General features: G+C 40.8%; 1 protein-coding gene across 1 annotated transcript in view; it reads left to right on the forward strand.

Annotated features, from left to right (window-relative positions):
* Window positions 1-455: 455 nt before the first annotated feature.
* Window positions 456-17,046, forward strand: part of RORB (RAR related orphan receptor B) — a 106,936-nt gene continuing 90,345 nt past the window's right edge. Inside the window, exon 1 of the mRNA XM_088018801.1 lies at window positions 456-569. Within this exon, the coding sequence (XP_087874927.1) occupies window positions 456-569 (114 nt within the window). The remainder of the gene's footprint in view (window positions 570-17,046) is intronic.

Here is a 17,046-nt window from a genome sequence, read left to right on the forward strand (position 1 = left end):
TAGTGAAAGCAGGTTCCCTAGAGGAACCCTTGTGGTGCCATGCGATACGAAATGAAAACCTCTCTTTTGCTCTCTTTTAAAATTCAAGCCACGAAATGGAACAGGAAGGGGGAGCACAGATAACATTTATTCATATAGGTGATTGTCACTGGTTTTAAAGAAAGATGGGAGTCGTGGGTACTGGCGTTAGAGAAAATATTATCGTCAGTTATGTCTCAAGACCAAAGTCGCAGGAAACACAATCTTTCGTTGAGTAGGAAAGCGTCTCAAAGAAAGCGCAGGGATGAACAGTCTCTTTCCGGAGCTTGGACGACTGAGAAATCTGGGATGCGCCTGGCATGGCGGTGCGGGCTATTTTTGGAGAAAGCCAAGACCTGTAGTTGCTTCTCCTCAAGAGAGATGTCCCACAGTGATATCCAGTTATTGGACTGGTGGCATTGGCAATTGATGAGGCGATGGTATCGTCCGTTAAGCGCAGGTCACAGGAGGAAAACAGGGTGATCTTGAGGGCACCGAGGTACAAACCCAGCAGAACCACACTGCCATTGCCCGGAGATAAATTAAAATCGGTAAGGAAAACCCCTTGGAATATTTTTCCTTCTTCGCTTGGGGCCGGTCTTGGGACGAATTAACTAAAATCAGCTGAAATCTTGTTCCTCGGCAGGATTCCCTTCATTACTTCATATATTCCCTCATCCGGGTGTAACAGGACAGTGTGACGCTCAAACAGGTCCCGGTTTTCTTCTGTATGTGGCATAAAGGACGAGAATTTCTAGAATGTGAGGAAATTGCTTATCGCATGACTGTTTAAAGATCAGCAAATTGTAGCTGAAGTTCAATGGGTAATTTTCACCCCTCAGAATCTTTTGACTGTAGATTACTAAGATCTCACCTTTTTTTTTTTTGTATTAAATTATTTTGGTAATTCATCAGGAGGCCCACCTTCCCAACCTATAAAATATATGACTTGAGGTAAAATTAACAAAAGCTTCACATGTATTTCGATTACTGAAAAGACTGGCAAGTTCTCAAATGTGCTTTTTCCACATCTTAACTCTATCAGTCTTGCTTTTTTGAACAGAGTACGGAGTGCCATTTTGGACGTTTAATTAACTGGTATATCTTGTAAAAAATTCAAGTGTGATCTGTGACTGTTTCGAAGGGGCTCCACATCAGATACTGATGAGGGGCCAATCAGCAGCTCGTGTCATTTGTACAAGTGGATTTTCCCATTCAATTTTGGTTCCACTCTCCATGATGACTTCAGCGCTTGAATTTATTCCACGGGAGGCCAGGAAAGCACTGTGTTCTCTAAGCTCGATGGAACAACCTTCAACCAGAGGCTGAACTTTTGTTGTCAAGAAAAACTGGGCCTAATGATCGCAGCAAACAGGGCTGGGATTTTATTGGTGTCCTCTCTGTGACTGTGACAGTGTTGACATTAAATCAAATTCAATTAGCATGGGCTTGCTAATGACTTACCCTGCTTCAAAAGGTGGCAAGGACAAAGCACTTGGCAAAAATTCTCCCGGTTACAGTCTGGTTTTCAGCTCCTTTTGGTCGCTTTTCAGTACGATCGTGAACTGCCAGCTTGTCTCCATAGATGAATGTTAAAGAACCTCACTAATGAAACTCTTGACAATATCTGTGTGCCATGAGGGGGACGGGGCGGGGGATACCTCTGTCCTCAGGTGCTCTTGAAGCGACTTTGAAAACCACCACGGAGCGCACCGAAAGAAACAGCTACTGCGTCCCTGGAGGGTAACTTGGCTGGACAGGGTATCAAAGCTGTGAGGGGAAATAAGGTCTGGAGTGGGGATTGGGTTTCCGTAAAGCTAGAGGCACCCCCTCCGAATGCGTGGGAGGCCGGGCCATTATCTGAGCAGCATTTTTAAAGGAACAGAGAAGCCATTATGATACCCGCACCACCCCAGCAAGGCGAAGACGATGTCCATTCTAGATAGCCGCAGCTTTGATTAACTGCCTCCCCATTGTCGCTTCCCTGATCGGAGGCACTGTCCTTATCATACGCGCCCCTCCCCCCAAAAGGGGGCAAGGACAGCTTGCATTCACATCCAAGCCTCCCACTATGCTGTCAGCAAACAGCCCCAGCGCTGAGTCACTTTCAGGAGTCCTCTGCAAACACAGTGTTGAGTAAATAAAGCACGATCTTAATTTAGAGAGTTTATGAGAGAAAAAGCCAATATCCTGCCATGTTGTTATGTCATTTTAATATTTCTAGCTGGCTTCCTTGAATGTTTATCTTCAAATTATCTCTCCTTTCACCTCATAGACATTTTCCCTTTGTATCCTTCTCTCTGTTCATTTAAATGGACTGTTCATAACAACTGCATAAAGAAGGAGCGTTCAAGGGCTCTAAAACAAAGCATGGTATCTGGCGAGAGCATGCAGATTTGTTTAGTCTTCAGGTACAGAACACTGTCCCCACTGTAGCGCAAGCAGATGATTGTAAAGGAACAAAGTCTTATAGCAGTGGGAACTGTGCAAAAACTGCAGGTTTCCTGGATCTGCTGTAACTGAGATAAATCTATCATGTAAAACTGCAACTTGGAAAGGCCACAAAAGAGCCCCAAACTAGCGATGCACTTGAGAATCCAAGCCTACATGAGGGAGAAATCTTTTCTATTCTAGTGCCTTCTGAGATCATAAATGAGGAGAAGAAGAGGGGTGCTAGGCTGCAGAAAGGAGTATTCTGTTAGGGAGAGCCCGTGCCAGTAGCTGCTCACTCCTAAGCTCGTCTGGGACTGAAACCTGGCACTGGTCTGGGGCAAAGGAGTATTTGTTCAGGAAGAATACAGAAGTAAAGAATTGTAAGAAATTCAGACTACTCTAAATATGTCCCCATTCTTTTAAAAGTTGATTGAGCCATGTGTAAAAGGAGTCTGGACACCTCAAATATCCGGACTGGTACAAAAAGGGCGGAAAGTACGCCTCGCTCTTAATAACAGCAACTGCAGAATGTCCTTTTCTATGCCTTTACTCTAAAAGAATATCCTTGTTTACTCTTTATAACTACTCTGAAAAAAAAATAGGTACTCTTCTTCCTACTTTACAAGCAAGGAAACTGAGGCTCAGCCTCAGGGGCAGCTCTAGAATTTCTCAAAGGCAATGTCCACGTACAAGAGGCAGTTCACGGAGAAAGGGAGGGCACTGCCTTTGCTTGACTGTCACTCTCTTCTCACTTAACTTGATTACTGATGCACGTGGCTTAGCACCGCTCCTCTCTTAACCAGGAAAGGTGAGAAACTTTTCCAAAGTCTACCTGATAGTGGCAGAGCCAGGATGATTATAGACTGCTTGCAAAATATTCCATCATTGGCAACTCTCTTGATGATTACAGGCTTCCAAAATCATGGTGCATGCCTGCACATTCACCCAGGAATAGGCTAACTATTCCAAACGGTCAGACTTTCAAAGGTCTGACTGGCCCCAGAAAATGTCTCCCACTCTCCCGTCCACAAGTGAGGGATTTGCCTCCTGAAATTTTGCACACATTAAAAGTCAGAAGTGGGGGAGCCTGGGTGGCTCAGTTGGTTAAGCGACTGCCTTCGGCTCAGGTCATGATCCTGGAGTCCCGGGATCGAGTCCCACATCGGGCTCCCTGCTCGGCGGGGAGTCTGCTTCTCTCTCTGACCCTCTTCCCTCTCGTGCTCTCTATCTCTCATTCTCTCTCTCTCAAATAAATAAATTTAAAAAATCTAAAAAAAAAAGTCAGAAGGCGAAGGGATAAAGAGCAATCTCCTTACCGAGTGATACAGGGAATATTACATTCCACAGAATAGAAAGGACAAATTGGACACAGAATTTTGTGAAGATCAAATGAGATAAGGCCCATGGAAGCACTTTGCAAATGAAAAGTCACTGTGAAATGTAAGCTGGTGTTATTAATAATATTATCACACAGGATTTCTCTGCCTCCATTCTTTTTTTTTAAAAGATTTTATTTATTTATTTGAGAGAGAGAGAATGAGAGATAGAGAGCACAAGAGGGAAGAGGGTCAGAGGGAGAAGCAGACTCCCTGCTGAGCAGGGAGCCCAATGTGGGACTCGATCCCGGGACTCCAGGATCATGGCCTGAGCCGAAGGCAGTCGCTTAGCCAACTGAGCCACCCAGGCGCCCTGCCTCCATTCTTAATGAAATAATGGTCTTCTTCAAGGTCTCTAGAAGCCAGACCAAAGGAATGTGTTTCCAGAGAAACAAAATGTAGAAGTAATTGTGGATGTTCAATAAATACTAAACAGCCTTGCTATTTGTGGGAAGCTTCAAGTACATGATTAAGTTGCAGGTGATGGTAAAGGAAACCAGCATGATCTTTAATTATAAAATACTTGTTAGGTTTGATTCCAGCAAAATGCAATTACCCTTGAGACTTCCGGTTATATCTCACAAGAGGTTATATTCTCAAGATGAAAGCTTTTGTGGATGGATGTTAGACTCCATTGTTTGGGACCATCTACCCCGATCCTGGCTCTTGTCTGTAACAGCTAATCACCGTTCACTTGGCGAGCCTTGCAGGAATTCCCAGTTGTATGCCAGCCATTCTGTGGCCTGCCTTGAAGTATGGAAACATCACAGAAGTGAGGATAAGGGCAACAGTGGCAGACCAGAGCATTAGCTAGGCTCAGGGAGAAAGGAACTTAAAGGAAATTCAAGATTTCATAGTGGACAAAAGAAGGCTCGGTAGGAGGGAGAAAATGGAATTGTGCTTGTACATGGCACCATGATTATAATGCAAACAAATATCTTTTTTTTTTTCCAAAGACTAGCAGGGAAACCTCTGGATTTCATTTTGGAAAACTATCCCATCAGCCTGTAATAACTTCCTGTTAAACTGAAAATTTTAATCAGTGTCTGTTCTTTTGATACTGCCTATGGAAGAAATTGATAAACTAAGAAAATGCTATTTTGAAAGGCTTTTTTTTTTTTTTTTTAGTTTCTTACCAGTAGGGTTCCAAAAGCCTTTTATGAAGAGCACTCTATATAATAATACTAGCTAGCATTTAACTAGTGCTTACAACATGCTGTATACTGGCAAGTGCTTTATATAGTCTTAACTAGATACTCCTAATGAACCCATGGGGAAACTGAGGCATGCTAATGCTATTGAACTAGCCTCCAGTCACATGGGAGGAGTCAGTTCCTGTGTCCAAGTGGACTGGTTGCAGAATCCATGCTGTCATCCACCACAATGTACTGCCTCCCCATCTAGAGCATACGCAGGTTATGAGAGAGGCTGTGTGTGTGTGTGTGTGTGTGTGTGTGTGTGTGTGTGTGTGTGTGTGTCTACATGATCTGTGTATTTTATGCGTGGAAGCAATTGAATGTTGCTGTTTTCCTTCCCTTTAAAATGTTCTTCAGTTTCTTTCTGAAATTGATTCTATTAGTTGGATTTCGCTTCTTCACTATGTCAACATGGTTCTATAGAAGAGTCCCATCGACCTTTTGAGAGTGGACTTGGAGTTTTTCCCTTTGCCTTCTGAGTTATCACTGCCCTAAATTAGAGTCAGGAGCCTCAATGCAGGGTGACCAAGGTCTACTTTCAGGAATCTACCCGGTTTCATTTGCCTCATCCTACATTTGCCCTAGAGAGCAATCACAGGAGACACTGGACATGAATCTTCAGGTGGAACATGCTAGTTAATAGGCAAAGTAGTTAGTATATTTCCATTTGAAAGAAACTGGGTTCTTCAGACTATGAGGTGAGTGGTAGGTCACCTTCAAAATCAAGAGGAAACACTTCCTCAGAGGAAGTTAGTAGAGGGTGACACCTGTTCTGGGTGCAAAGTGAAATGGAACAGACTCAGAAACAAGACAAATCTGAGTTTAACTTACAGCTCTCCTGCTTTCCAGTTATTTAGTAGCTCTGATCCTCAGTTTACGACTCTGTAAAATGGGGGCAATAACACTGAACTAAAATTGGAACTAAACACTCTGCCTTCTGGGCATTTTTCATTGCGCTTGCTCATATTTTTTGTATTGAAAGTCTTAGACCAGTAGGGGTCAGCCAAGAGCAATCCTACTTCTAAATTTTTAGCCCTGTTTCCAATGACCACCAAGATCAGAAGATAAAAATAGGGGTTCTAGGAAGGTCAGGGAAAGTATAGGTTATATTAGGCCTTCGAATGCTCATGTGAGAAAGAAGAGCGACAGTTTACAGGGGGTGACTAAGATGCAAACTGAACACATTCTTTGGGGATGGTCCTTTTACCTTTTATTTGGTTCAGTGGAGTATGTTCAGGTCCAGGGCATGAAGGACTCTAAGAAGTCACTTACGACAACCAGGTGGTACAGGTGTCTTGCAAATGGATTCTTCAAATTGTGCCATAAAAATGTAGTGAAAAAGATTTTATTTCGAATATTAGAAGTTTACTTAAATATTCTCCTAAAAATACCTAATCAATGCTGGGTACCAGTGACTTAGCCGAAATGGTACAAGCCCTTATTTTTTTCTGCACTGTTTCCAAGTGAAGGCTCTTATGGTTAAAATCACCACTGGGGCTCCATCTTTCCTCTGAAGGCCACCTAACTCATTTGCACAAGTTCCAATTGCCAGTCAAGCCCTCTGCCAATTGATGTGTTTCTGCATGCCCTCTCCCTTTCCTTCTGCCCTACTTCAGCTCAGCGGTCAGCAATTGTCCACATGTGAAAAAAAGAGTGTGTGTCTATATATATATATATATTCCTCTTCCTGGCAAGCCAGTTTATATACTGTATTCATTTTATATATAAATATATGCATATTACATATAAATGAATATTTGATCATTAAGTTCTTTTTGTGATTTTTCTAATGCCTATTCCATTATTTCCTCATCTAAAATAATAATTTACATTTAGTACATAATTTTAGTTCTTTAAGACATTTTCAGCTTTGACCTTCAGCAAGTCCAGCATATGGACATGGAACTTAAAATTAGATATTAAGCGTCGGGTAATAGCAAAACTACTATTTATTACTTATACTTTACCAATACTTTACATGTTGCAGATGCGTACGTTCACTTTTTTCTGTTTAATTTTCTTTCTTTTGTTTATTTGAAGTTCTGGCACCTTTTTTTTTTTTCCCTAGAGAGGGAAGAAAGAGAGTGTGAGTGGGGAGAACGGGCGGAGGGAGAAAGAGAATCTCAAGCAGGCTCCGCGTGGAGCCCGACACAGGGCTTGATCTCCTGACCCCGACATTATGACCTGAGCAGGAATCAAGTCAGCTACTTAACCAGCTGAGCCACCCAGGCTCCCCGGGCAGCATCTTTGAGCATTATTAAAGGGCTGAATTCCCAAAGGCTTTCCTCCCTGAGTCACATCAGGGCTAACTAAACTCTGAGGAGTGGGCCGTGCTTTTTCTTACTAAAAGCTACAGTGTTGTCATGCGCCAGAGTTGGATAGACACACAAGATGAAAGTGTTGACGGTAAATAAATTGGCAAAAAATGAAAGATGGAAAAGAAGTTTCATTTGCCTAAGAATGTAAATTGCAATCCTGAACTTGAGAAGCACTTTTCCTATCATGTCACATCACCACAATGGGCGTACCTTATGAAACACATCGACTGTCGTAATTTGAAAATACTAGATTTTGATTTCAGTTTGTGCCAGTCAGCCTTGGCTCCCTCCTGTCAGCGGCCAGTTTGTGTTCCCTCTGGGTAGACGTATTTGTCGGGAGAACATTGGAAGGCATTTCAGAATAGCTTTAAAAAAGGCTTTTGTTTAGGAGGAGGTAACATTTGGAAATGACACAGGTGTTGTAAGCCTCAACAACAGGTGTAACTGGAAGGATGAGGAAATCATCAGACAGTTTAACATAAACTTCCCTGTCACACAGTCTCCAAAATATGCATGAAATACACTTAGTGTTCTATGTTCTATGTTAATTTGCTAAGCCAATGTTATGTCTTGCCAAGATTCGCATGAATGTTCAAAAAAGTGAAATGATTCTTCTGGTTTTGCCCCCTTCCCACCCCCAGGTTTATTGAGATACGAGTGACACATAACATTGGGCAAGTTTAAGGTGTAAAATGTGATGACTTCAGACACATATACATTGCAAAATGATGATCACAATAAGGTTAGTTAACACATCCTTCACCTCAGATAATTACCATTCTGTTGTTTTTGTTATAAAGAGAACAGTTAAGGTCTTTCTTAGCAACGTTCACCTATACGATACAGTATTGTTAACTATAATCACCATGGTGTACCTTAGGTCCCTACAACTTATTCATCTAATAACTGGAAGTTTGTACCATTTCACCAACATCTCCCCATTTCCCACTCCCATCAGCCCCTGGAAACCACCATTCTACTCTCTGTTTCTACGAGTTCAGCTTTTTTAGATTCCACATCTAAGTGAGACCACACAGGATTTGTCTTTCTCTGACTCGTTTCTCTGATCTTGCCCCTTGATTGGGATCCAGAAGCATCTTTCCAAGAATTACTGCCAGCAAGAGAGTGTAAGACACGGAAGTGTTTTTGGTATACTAATTAATGGGGGTTATGGAAAGATGAGAGAGAAAACATCACTTCTCTTACCTGCTACTGCAGCTCCTCGAAAAGAATTCTATAATGATTTTTAAGGAATATACTGTTTTTCCAAGGAAGGAATTAAGGCCACTAAAATTTATTCATAAGGGATGGTAGATCAAATAACTAGTTGTAGCTCCCTCTGGGGACCCAAGGAAGCTGCTGGTCCCAAGTAATTCACAGAAACCAGTCCAATTTAGTGGCAAGAACACTCTAGGTACCAGTGACTTATAATGATATCACCTTACCTTGGGATGGTCACTGAAATAAGCCATGCCTCAGTTACTTGGACTATATAATGGGAATTTCTGTAGCAACGCAAGTAGCAGTGAGGAAAATTTCTCTAGTAAGTCCAAAAGTCAGTAGTGGAAGTGATAGGCTCTTTTAGAATCAAATAGTCCATTGAATCTCCTGATGCAAATGAAGTTTTGTTGCATCAGGCTGTGGAGAAGAGCCAGAAATTCAGATGGGAAAACAGCCTGACTCCTTTGCTAAAGGCTCAAGTCCCTGACATTGGTAGCGGAGAACCCAAGAGACCCTACATAACTCTTTTGGGTCCCAAGGTGGACGTAAGAATGTATTTCCTAGTTTCTCTCTTCCCTCATAAAAATTCACCAGCATCTTGAGAATCCCAGCCCATACCTTCTTAAAGATCCAAAGCCCTAGAGAACAGGCTTATGCATCTCAGGCATCAAAAATATTACCATTCCAGGGCGCCTGGGTCTGCCTTCGGCTCAGGTCATGATCCCAGGGTCCTGGGATCGAGTCCCACATCGGGCTCCCTGCTCGGCAGGAAGCCTGCTTCTCCCTCTCCCACTCACCCTGCTTGTGTTCCTGCTCTTGCTATCTCTCTCTGTCAAATAAATAAATAAAATCTTTAAAAATAATTGTTACCGTTCCACAGAAAACTGATCATGGTCAAAGGTGGGGGCATGACATAGGATCCAGAAGGTCTCCTCTTTCTTGAGCTATAAACAAACATTTTCTATGTGCTCCACTCCTACATCAGCAGATGAATAAACTCACACCAGTTTCAGGATAGAGATGGGAAGAGATCATTTACTAAGGAGACCAGATTTGTTTGTTTTATTATCTCCTATCCCAAGAGCTTAAGACCAAAGGCAGACTTAGCAAGCAAGGTTTGCCACCAATAAATTGATAGGAAATACCTCTATCTGCTTGAGAGGGAAGAGTGTGTAGACCCCAAACCAAAAGGCAAAGGAGAGAGGCATTAATGATAAAATGTGAGCCTCCATCCCCTCTCACTCTCCCTACAGATGTATCTGCATCAATCTATCTGAAGACCCCAGTCTGTCTAACCTGCAGTGAAATTCTCTCTTAATGAAGTGATCCCCCCAAAAGCCAACATCATTTGGTATTGAATTCATGACTACCAGTAGGCATTAGAGCATGGGACATTCCTCTGATGGATTATTTGATAATATATTTTATGCTATTTCTCTAGAGATTTAGAAACTCAGATACCTGCTACATACTTTATACACATGTAGGTTGTTATTTTTCATCTTTTTAAAGTAGCATTATTATTTTAGTTCTTTTTTTTTAAGATTTTATTTATTTATTTGAGAGAGAGAATGAGAGAGAGAGAGAGCACACATGAGAGGAGGGAGGGTCAGAGGGAGAAACAGACTCCCTGCTGAGCAGGGAGCCCGATGCGGGACTTGATCCTGGAACTCCAGGATCATGACCTGAGCCGAAGGCAGTTGCTTAACCAACTGAGCCACCCAGGCGTCCTATTATTTTAGTTCTTAAAGTCTGTACTCATGATGTGAAATAAAGAATTTGCACCCATATCAATCAGTTCAAAGAAAAATCAGATTCCTTGGATTTATGGTGACAATAGAAATATTCCGCCATCTATCCAGTGTCTGTGTATCTCTTCTTGAAATTCCCAGCATGGGTGAAATATTGCATTCTGTCAGAAGAAATAGCACCCCAAATAGCATTTTATTTTATGTGAAATGGAAAAAGTTTATGACCAGTTTACTTAGTTTATTAGGCCATGACATTAATAAGACCAAAGTTTGGGGTTGAAATTATGAGCTTGTTAGCCATTCTGTGGTAATTTACTCCCACTTTCTGAAATCAATTTCCAGTTGGCTTTTACTATGTGTACAAAAAAGAACTAAGCCAAGAGGGTAAGTGGACCAGTGGAAGTTGTCATCAATATTAGAAAAATGGCTCAGAGCCCATGGCCTGGGAAGGGCAGGTGAGGAATGCCAATGTCACTTAAAAATGTGAACAAACTATTAAATTGAAAAGAACCCAACAAAAGTTACAAATTTAAAGCCTGTTTGCAAAATACATGCAACAATGTTATTTTGTTTGACCCTGACTGTATTTAAAAATACCTTTGTCAGTTACCAATGTTAAAAATTGGAAGATGTCACACAAAATTTGGGGTGCTCCTTGTATCTAGATTTTTGCTTAGCAACAGTCAGCTAGATCTGAGCAGCAGCTGCTCCTTTGGACAGAGCATGTGCTTACAAGTTCACCACAGTCCCCACCATGCTCTGTTCTCTTATGCTACAATCCCTTTAGCCACATATGTTACCTACCCAAGCCCAAGAAGGTACTTGAGCTTGCAACCTCCTAACGATCACATATGCACAAGACAAAGAGTTGTAGGATCGCAGTAGTTGATCTTTTGGGAAAAGAAAGATCCACTTTTTGGTAGATGCCAAAATTTGTTTCAAAAGGATAGTAAAGTGAAAGTTGCTGTATCTTTAAAAGTAAAGAACTTACATCACTTGTTCAGATCTCTGCATCGGACTGTGTGTCCTAAAGGCTCCGTTGATGTGTGAGGCAATCACGTGGCATGTGGACTGAGCTGTGGTGTGTAAAAATGGAAGGTTAAGGAATGCATACCTAGCTTTCCCTACCCATTCTCCTTCTCCAAAAGTCTGCAAGGCTTATCACTTCAAGAACTGACACCAACCTACTTTCTAATTCTAGGGCTCATGTAAATGTTTCTCTTTAGAAATTTACTATTGCCTAAGTAGATTGTTTATAAAGCAGTTTATGGACTAAAGAACTGGCATAGACACATACAGGCAATTCCCAAAGTTTCACCTGCCCCAGGCATCATCTTCCCTAAACATCCGGACAGTCCGCATTGAGCAATTTCCTGTACAGAGTCCTGGCAATTCTGCAAAACAGAGCCTCCTTTTCCTCCCTCTTCAGGATTGTTTATATTTCCAAATATTTATTATCTGTGTTTTATTTGGTACAGGTAATTATTTGCCAAATAATTGTTTTGTCTAGTCAAATAGACTTCCAGAAGTTGTCCCCAGGCTGATGATCTGTCAGTTACCAAAGATAAATAAATCAGACTATACATCAGCTTCATCCTTCCTAAATGTGAGTGCATGGGCTTATGGTTGAGATGTATCATCTAAGGAGTAAATACTACTTAGCTTTAAACCTCTCAAACTTTTGAGACTTCTGATGGCTGAATCCAATTACACTCTGTGTGAGTTCTGATGGGCAGTCTACAAGTTAAAGATGTCTCTTCCCCCTACAAGGCAGAATTCAGCATTTGCCCAGTCAGAAAATAAATTCACTAGGAAACAGGCTCAGAATTTTGTTGGCTTTGCTCAAATTTATGCAAATATTATCTTTGGGTAGAGCTGGGACAAACTGAAACTTTTCCGTGAGGGCTTCTATGATGGTGAGAAACCATTTCAGAGGATTTAGCTTGTGCCATCCCTCTGCATGCTAGTCCTGATGATAAACATTCTCTCCAACTTTGAGACACTGGCTGGACAGACTGAAAATTAAAGACCACTGATATCATTAAATGGGCTATTTCTGCTAGGCTCTGTGTAGCAAATTATACAGAATTTTATTCCCATCCCTCTGCAATCTTACCAGTTATATGAGTTTTGTCTTTTTCTTTTTTTTAACACAGCTCTGTCATTTCTGCAGCACTGTAGACAGTTTAATGAAGTGGCGGAGAGGTCCCTTGGAGCCAGTCTGTCTGGGTTGTCCTGGCTGCATGACCTTGGGCAAAATATTTATCTTCTCTCTGCCTCAGTTTCCTTGTGCAAAATGAGTATTATGATAATAGAACCACCTATGGGGTTGTTGTGAGGATTAAATAAGATAGTCTATGAAACAAGACTTACTATAATGACTGGCATGTAGCAAGCACTTACTTAAATGTTGATTTCTGATTATTCCTCTAGGCAGCGTAGTGTGCTGGGCTTTCAGAACAGTCTGGGACTGTCACAGTGCCTTTCATTGCATTGGAAAGAGTCTACTGTTTTTCACGCCAGCTCCGTATCACAGAGGACAGAAGCCATTAAGAACACACTTAGCTAGACGTTAGTTTATTCTATTTAAACTCATTGTTCGTTGGTAATGGAGACACATGCCTGCCAACAGTTGTAATTCTCTGTTTGGTGACTATTGTTGCAGACCCTTAGACTAATGGAGGTGTGAGTAAAAGGGAAGAAGAAATGGAATGAATCTGGAGGCTGCCTTCAAAGTGAGATCACCAGTTAAATGCCGTAAGGCTTCTGGCACTGGGACTGACTGTCAATGGATGTAAAGTTGTGTTGTCACATACAGAACAACCATACATAATGTAATGCTATAGGACAATATACCCAGGGCTCTGGTGGACAAGGTCTCCATTCTCCCTTTCAGTCTCAGCACCAATGCAATGGTCCAACAAGAGACACTCGGGTAATGGGAGAGTCACCCAATCTATGTGTGCACAAAGTGTTGCCTGAGGCTAAAAAATGTTATCTTGTACAGATAGATGTGACCATTTTTCAAATGTAGATGCTTTACTGAGGGCATTGGTAGCATTTTATAACTGTGACTCTTCCCCATCAACAGATTCTTACAAGTTAGGATGGATCCGAAAATCTGCCTACCCCAAGTAAGTCTTTTTACTCCAAATTTTAGAAGCCACTCTCCCTAGCCTAATTTCAAAAAATATCAGGGACCAAAAGAGCAATGCATGAAAATACAAAAGTTAATAGAGTTTTCCAAAGGTTAAATAATCATATTCTGTATGGAGTTTTTGTAAAGGATATAAGCAAGTGTCTGCTCTCAGATTTTTCAACCAGATCATAAATTATTCAAGGTTTGTCAAACTGAAGATCTGTTGCTTTTCAGCAATCTTGGTGAGTCTTCTTCCTCTCTCTCTGAATTTTTAATGTTAGAGGGAATGCAGATGACGACCATAGTCTACCCTTTGTTTGTCCTAGCCATTAGGTTGTGAAGAAGAATAACTTCGTTGGTACTATAGTAGCCCACCTTCTCTGTGGTTTTGATTTCCATGGTTTCAGTTACCTGTGGTCAACCACCATCTGGAAGCAGACCATCCTTCTGAAGTACTGTCAGAAGGTCAACAGTAGTCTATCATCACAATGCCTACGCCATTCACTTCACTTCATCTCATCACGTAGGCATTTTACTATCTCACATCATCACAAGAAGAAGGGTGAATATGTTCCAATAAGATATTTTGAGAGAGGCCACATTCACATAACTTTTATTACAGCATGTTATTATAATTTAACTTTATTATTAGTTATTGTTGTTAATCTCTTATTATGCCTAATTTATAAATTAAACTTTATTATATATATGTATGTATATTTAAAAAAACCATAGTATATATAAGGTTTGGACTGTCCACAGTTTCCAGTATCCACTAGGGGTCTTGAAGCATATTCCCCACAGATAAGGGGGGACTACTGTGTACTGTCAACTGGTCCCTTTTTTTCTCCTCCATAAGAAGCCATTCAGATTTCGCTTTCAACTCATACTTTTAGGCTTGTGCATATTATCACTTAGTTCTCACCCACTCTAAGTTTATGAACACTTATATATACTTTTAAAAATCGACACAACAGTTTTTTGAGACATTATTTTTAGACTTTATTTAGAGCAGTTTTAGGTTCACAGTAAAACCGAGAGGAAGGTACAGAGACTTCCCCTGTACTCCCTGCCCCCACACATAGCTTCCCCCATCATCAACATCACTTACAGAATGGTATATTATTTAAGAAGGATGAGCCTACACTGACACATCATAAGCACCCAAAGTCCGCAGTTTACCTTAGGGTTCACTCCTAGTGCTATACGTTCTATAGGTTTGGATAAATGTATAATGACATGTACCCATTATTATAATAGTATACGCAGTGTTTTCACCCCTAAAAATCCTCTGTGCTCTGCCTCTTCACCCCTCCTCACAACCCTCACCCACAGCACTCCTTTTCACAGAAGATATTCACACAGAATATGTCCATAATTTACCAAAGTGCTAATGATCCATAGATGCCAATGGCATCTGAAATTCTAGAACGAACAGGTGGCTTATATTGTAAAGAAATAGATTTCATTTCTTTTTTTTAAGTTTTTTTTTAAAGATTATTTATTTATTTGAGAGAGAGAATGAGAGAGAGAGAGAGAGCACATGAGAGCGGGGGAGGGTCAGGGGGAGAAGCAGACTCCCTTGCCAAGCGGGAGTCCGATGCGGGACTTGATCCCGGGATTCCAGGATCATGACCTGAGCCGAAGGCAGCTGCTTAACCAACTGAGCCACCCAGGCACACCATTTCTTTTTATTTGTATTTATTGATTCAGGAAAAATAAAATTGTGCATGTATGACTGTGTGTGTGTGTGTGTGTTATGTGTGTGTTTTCAGAGTATTTTATTTTTGGAATTCTTATTTTTGCCTCTGTGTTATACGACTCCACATGGACAAAGTTGGATCTTTTCTCGGAGTCTGGCAAACGTTTTTATTTGCATTTTGCCATGTTCTTGAATTTCGAGGAGAGAAAAGATAGTGGGAGAAATGCTAACAATGTGCGCTAGCATCACTCAGGAGATTGGTCAGACTGAGAACAATTTTTAACTTTGGTTTAATCATAAAATGAACAGCATAGTCCTCTCCTGCCTATGTCAAAGTAAGTGCATTTTTCAGTTTCTGTATCTAATGCTCCATATTTAAAAGTCATGTCTGATAGGCTCCTAACCAATGTATGCATTTTCTTAGTACCAATATTAGCTGGAAATTCCTTGCAGAACAGATCGTTTAACTTTGGCTTCACTTTCTCCATAAATAAAATTAACAACTTCATCTAAATGGACAGTGATATGATAAATTATAGGAATACTTAGGAATTTAAAAAGATAAAATAATTAAAGGAGTTCAGTCTACGTTGACCCACAGTACTCTGTATGGATGGTTTGATGGTTTGGGGATTTGGATTTGAATCCATTAGAGCTTTCTTTCAGTGAGAATCAATCTCTTCACCTAAAAAATGAGGAATTTGGGCTAAGCCTCCTTCGGACTCTGATGGTCGACAACACAAGATGTCCAGAATATGTATAACAGTAGAAAACTTGAATCTGTGATTCAGTAAACATATGGATATATTGCTCTATGAGGAAAATATTGACCTTGGCAAATGCAAGTCAATAAATTTTGATGTTTGCCTTAAAAAAAATCAATACCCACTTTTTTAGCTCCACATAAAATAATGCTTTCAAGAGCCAAAGCTAGTGATGGAAATGAGTTTACCTCTCATCCTAATAAATGCATTATATACAATGTAATATTATTATAGATCATCATTTATTATGGTTGGATATTCTTTGATTTAGAACAAAGATAGTATACTCTTAATTCATCATTCAGTTAACTTTTCTTCTGAAGGAAAAATAAAAAACATTTCTCCTTTTGGGGCCATTAGTACATGAAATAGTATATTCATTACATAAGAACACTCGGAGCTTTTAGGCTATCAATGGAATCTTGTTTAGTCATCTAAAGTACATGTATTACCTTGTTGTATGGGTACAAAGTGATTCAAAGCAAGATATCTTTTAATCCTCTGAGGAAAACAGTTGTATATTTCTCTGGCCTGCTTTCACTGTTAACGTTTCTTATTTCTTCTGGTTTTCCTTTGGATTTGGCTCTGACCATTAGATGAGATTTTTTTAAAAAACAAGAAACCTGGAAAAAAGCAAAGGCTTTACACGCATGCTTGGCGAAAGAATGATTCTAACCATAATTTTTCTTTAAAATGAAACCCCGGGGGCGCCTGGGTGGCTCAGTCGTTAAGCGTCTGTCTTTGGCTCAGGCTGTGGTCCAAGGGTCCTGGGATCCAGCCCCGCATCGGGCTCCCTGCTCCGCGGGAAGCCTGCTTCTCCCTCTCCCACTCCCCCTGCTTGTGTTCCCTCTCTCGCTGTGTCTCTCTCTTTCAAATAAATAAAATCTTTAAAAAAAAATTAAACACCATTTATTGTATGGGATGCATCTAGCAAAGTACCCTAACTCAATAAATATTAGTTTTCTTTTTCACACTTTCCTTCCTCATCTCCACATCCATGAAGCTAAATTTAAAAGGAAAAGGAAAAACCACAGGACGAGAGCATCACAGAGGTTCTCACATGCCCTCCTGCAAAGCCCATTCTCTCCTCTTTCCAGGATCGGTAGAGCTGGCCCGCTCTGCACTCCA

This window comes from Eumetopias jubatus, unplaced genomic scaffold (assembly GCF_037043125.1).
Source record: "Eumetopias jubatus isolate StellerSeaLion01/CBP00866 unplaced genomic scaffold, mEumJub1_p1.0 scaffold_15, whole genome shotgun sequence".
NCBI lineage: Eukaryota > Metazoa > Chordata > Mammalia > Carnivora > Otariidae > Eumetopias > Eumetopias jubatus.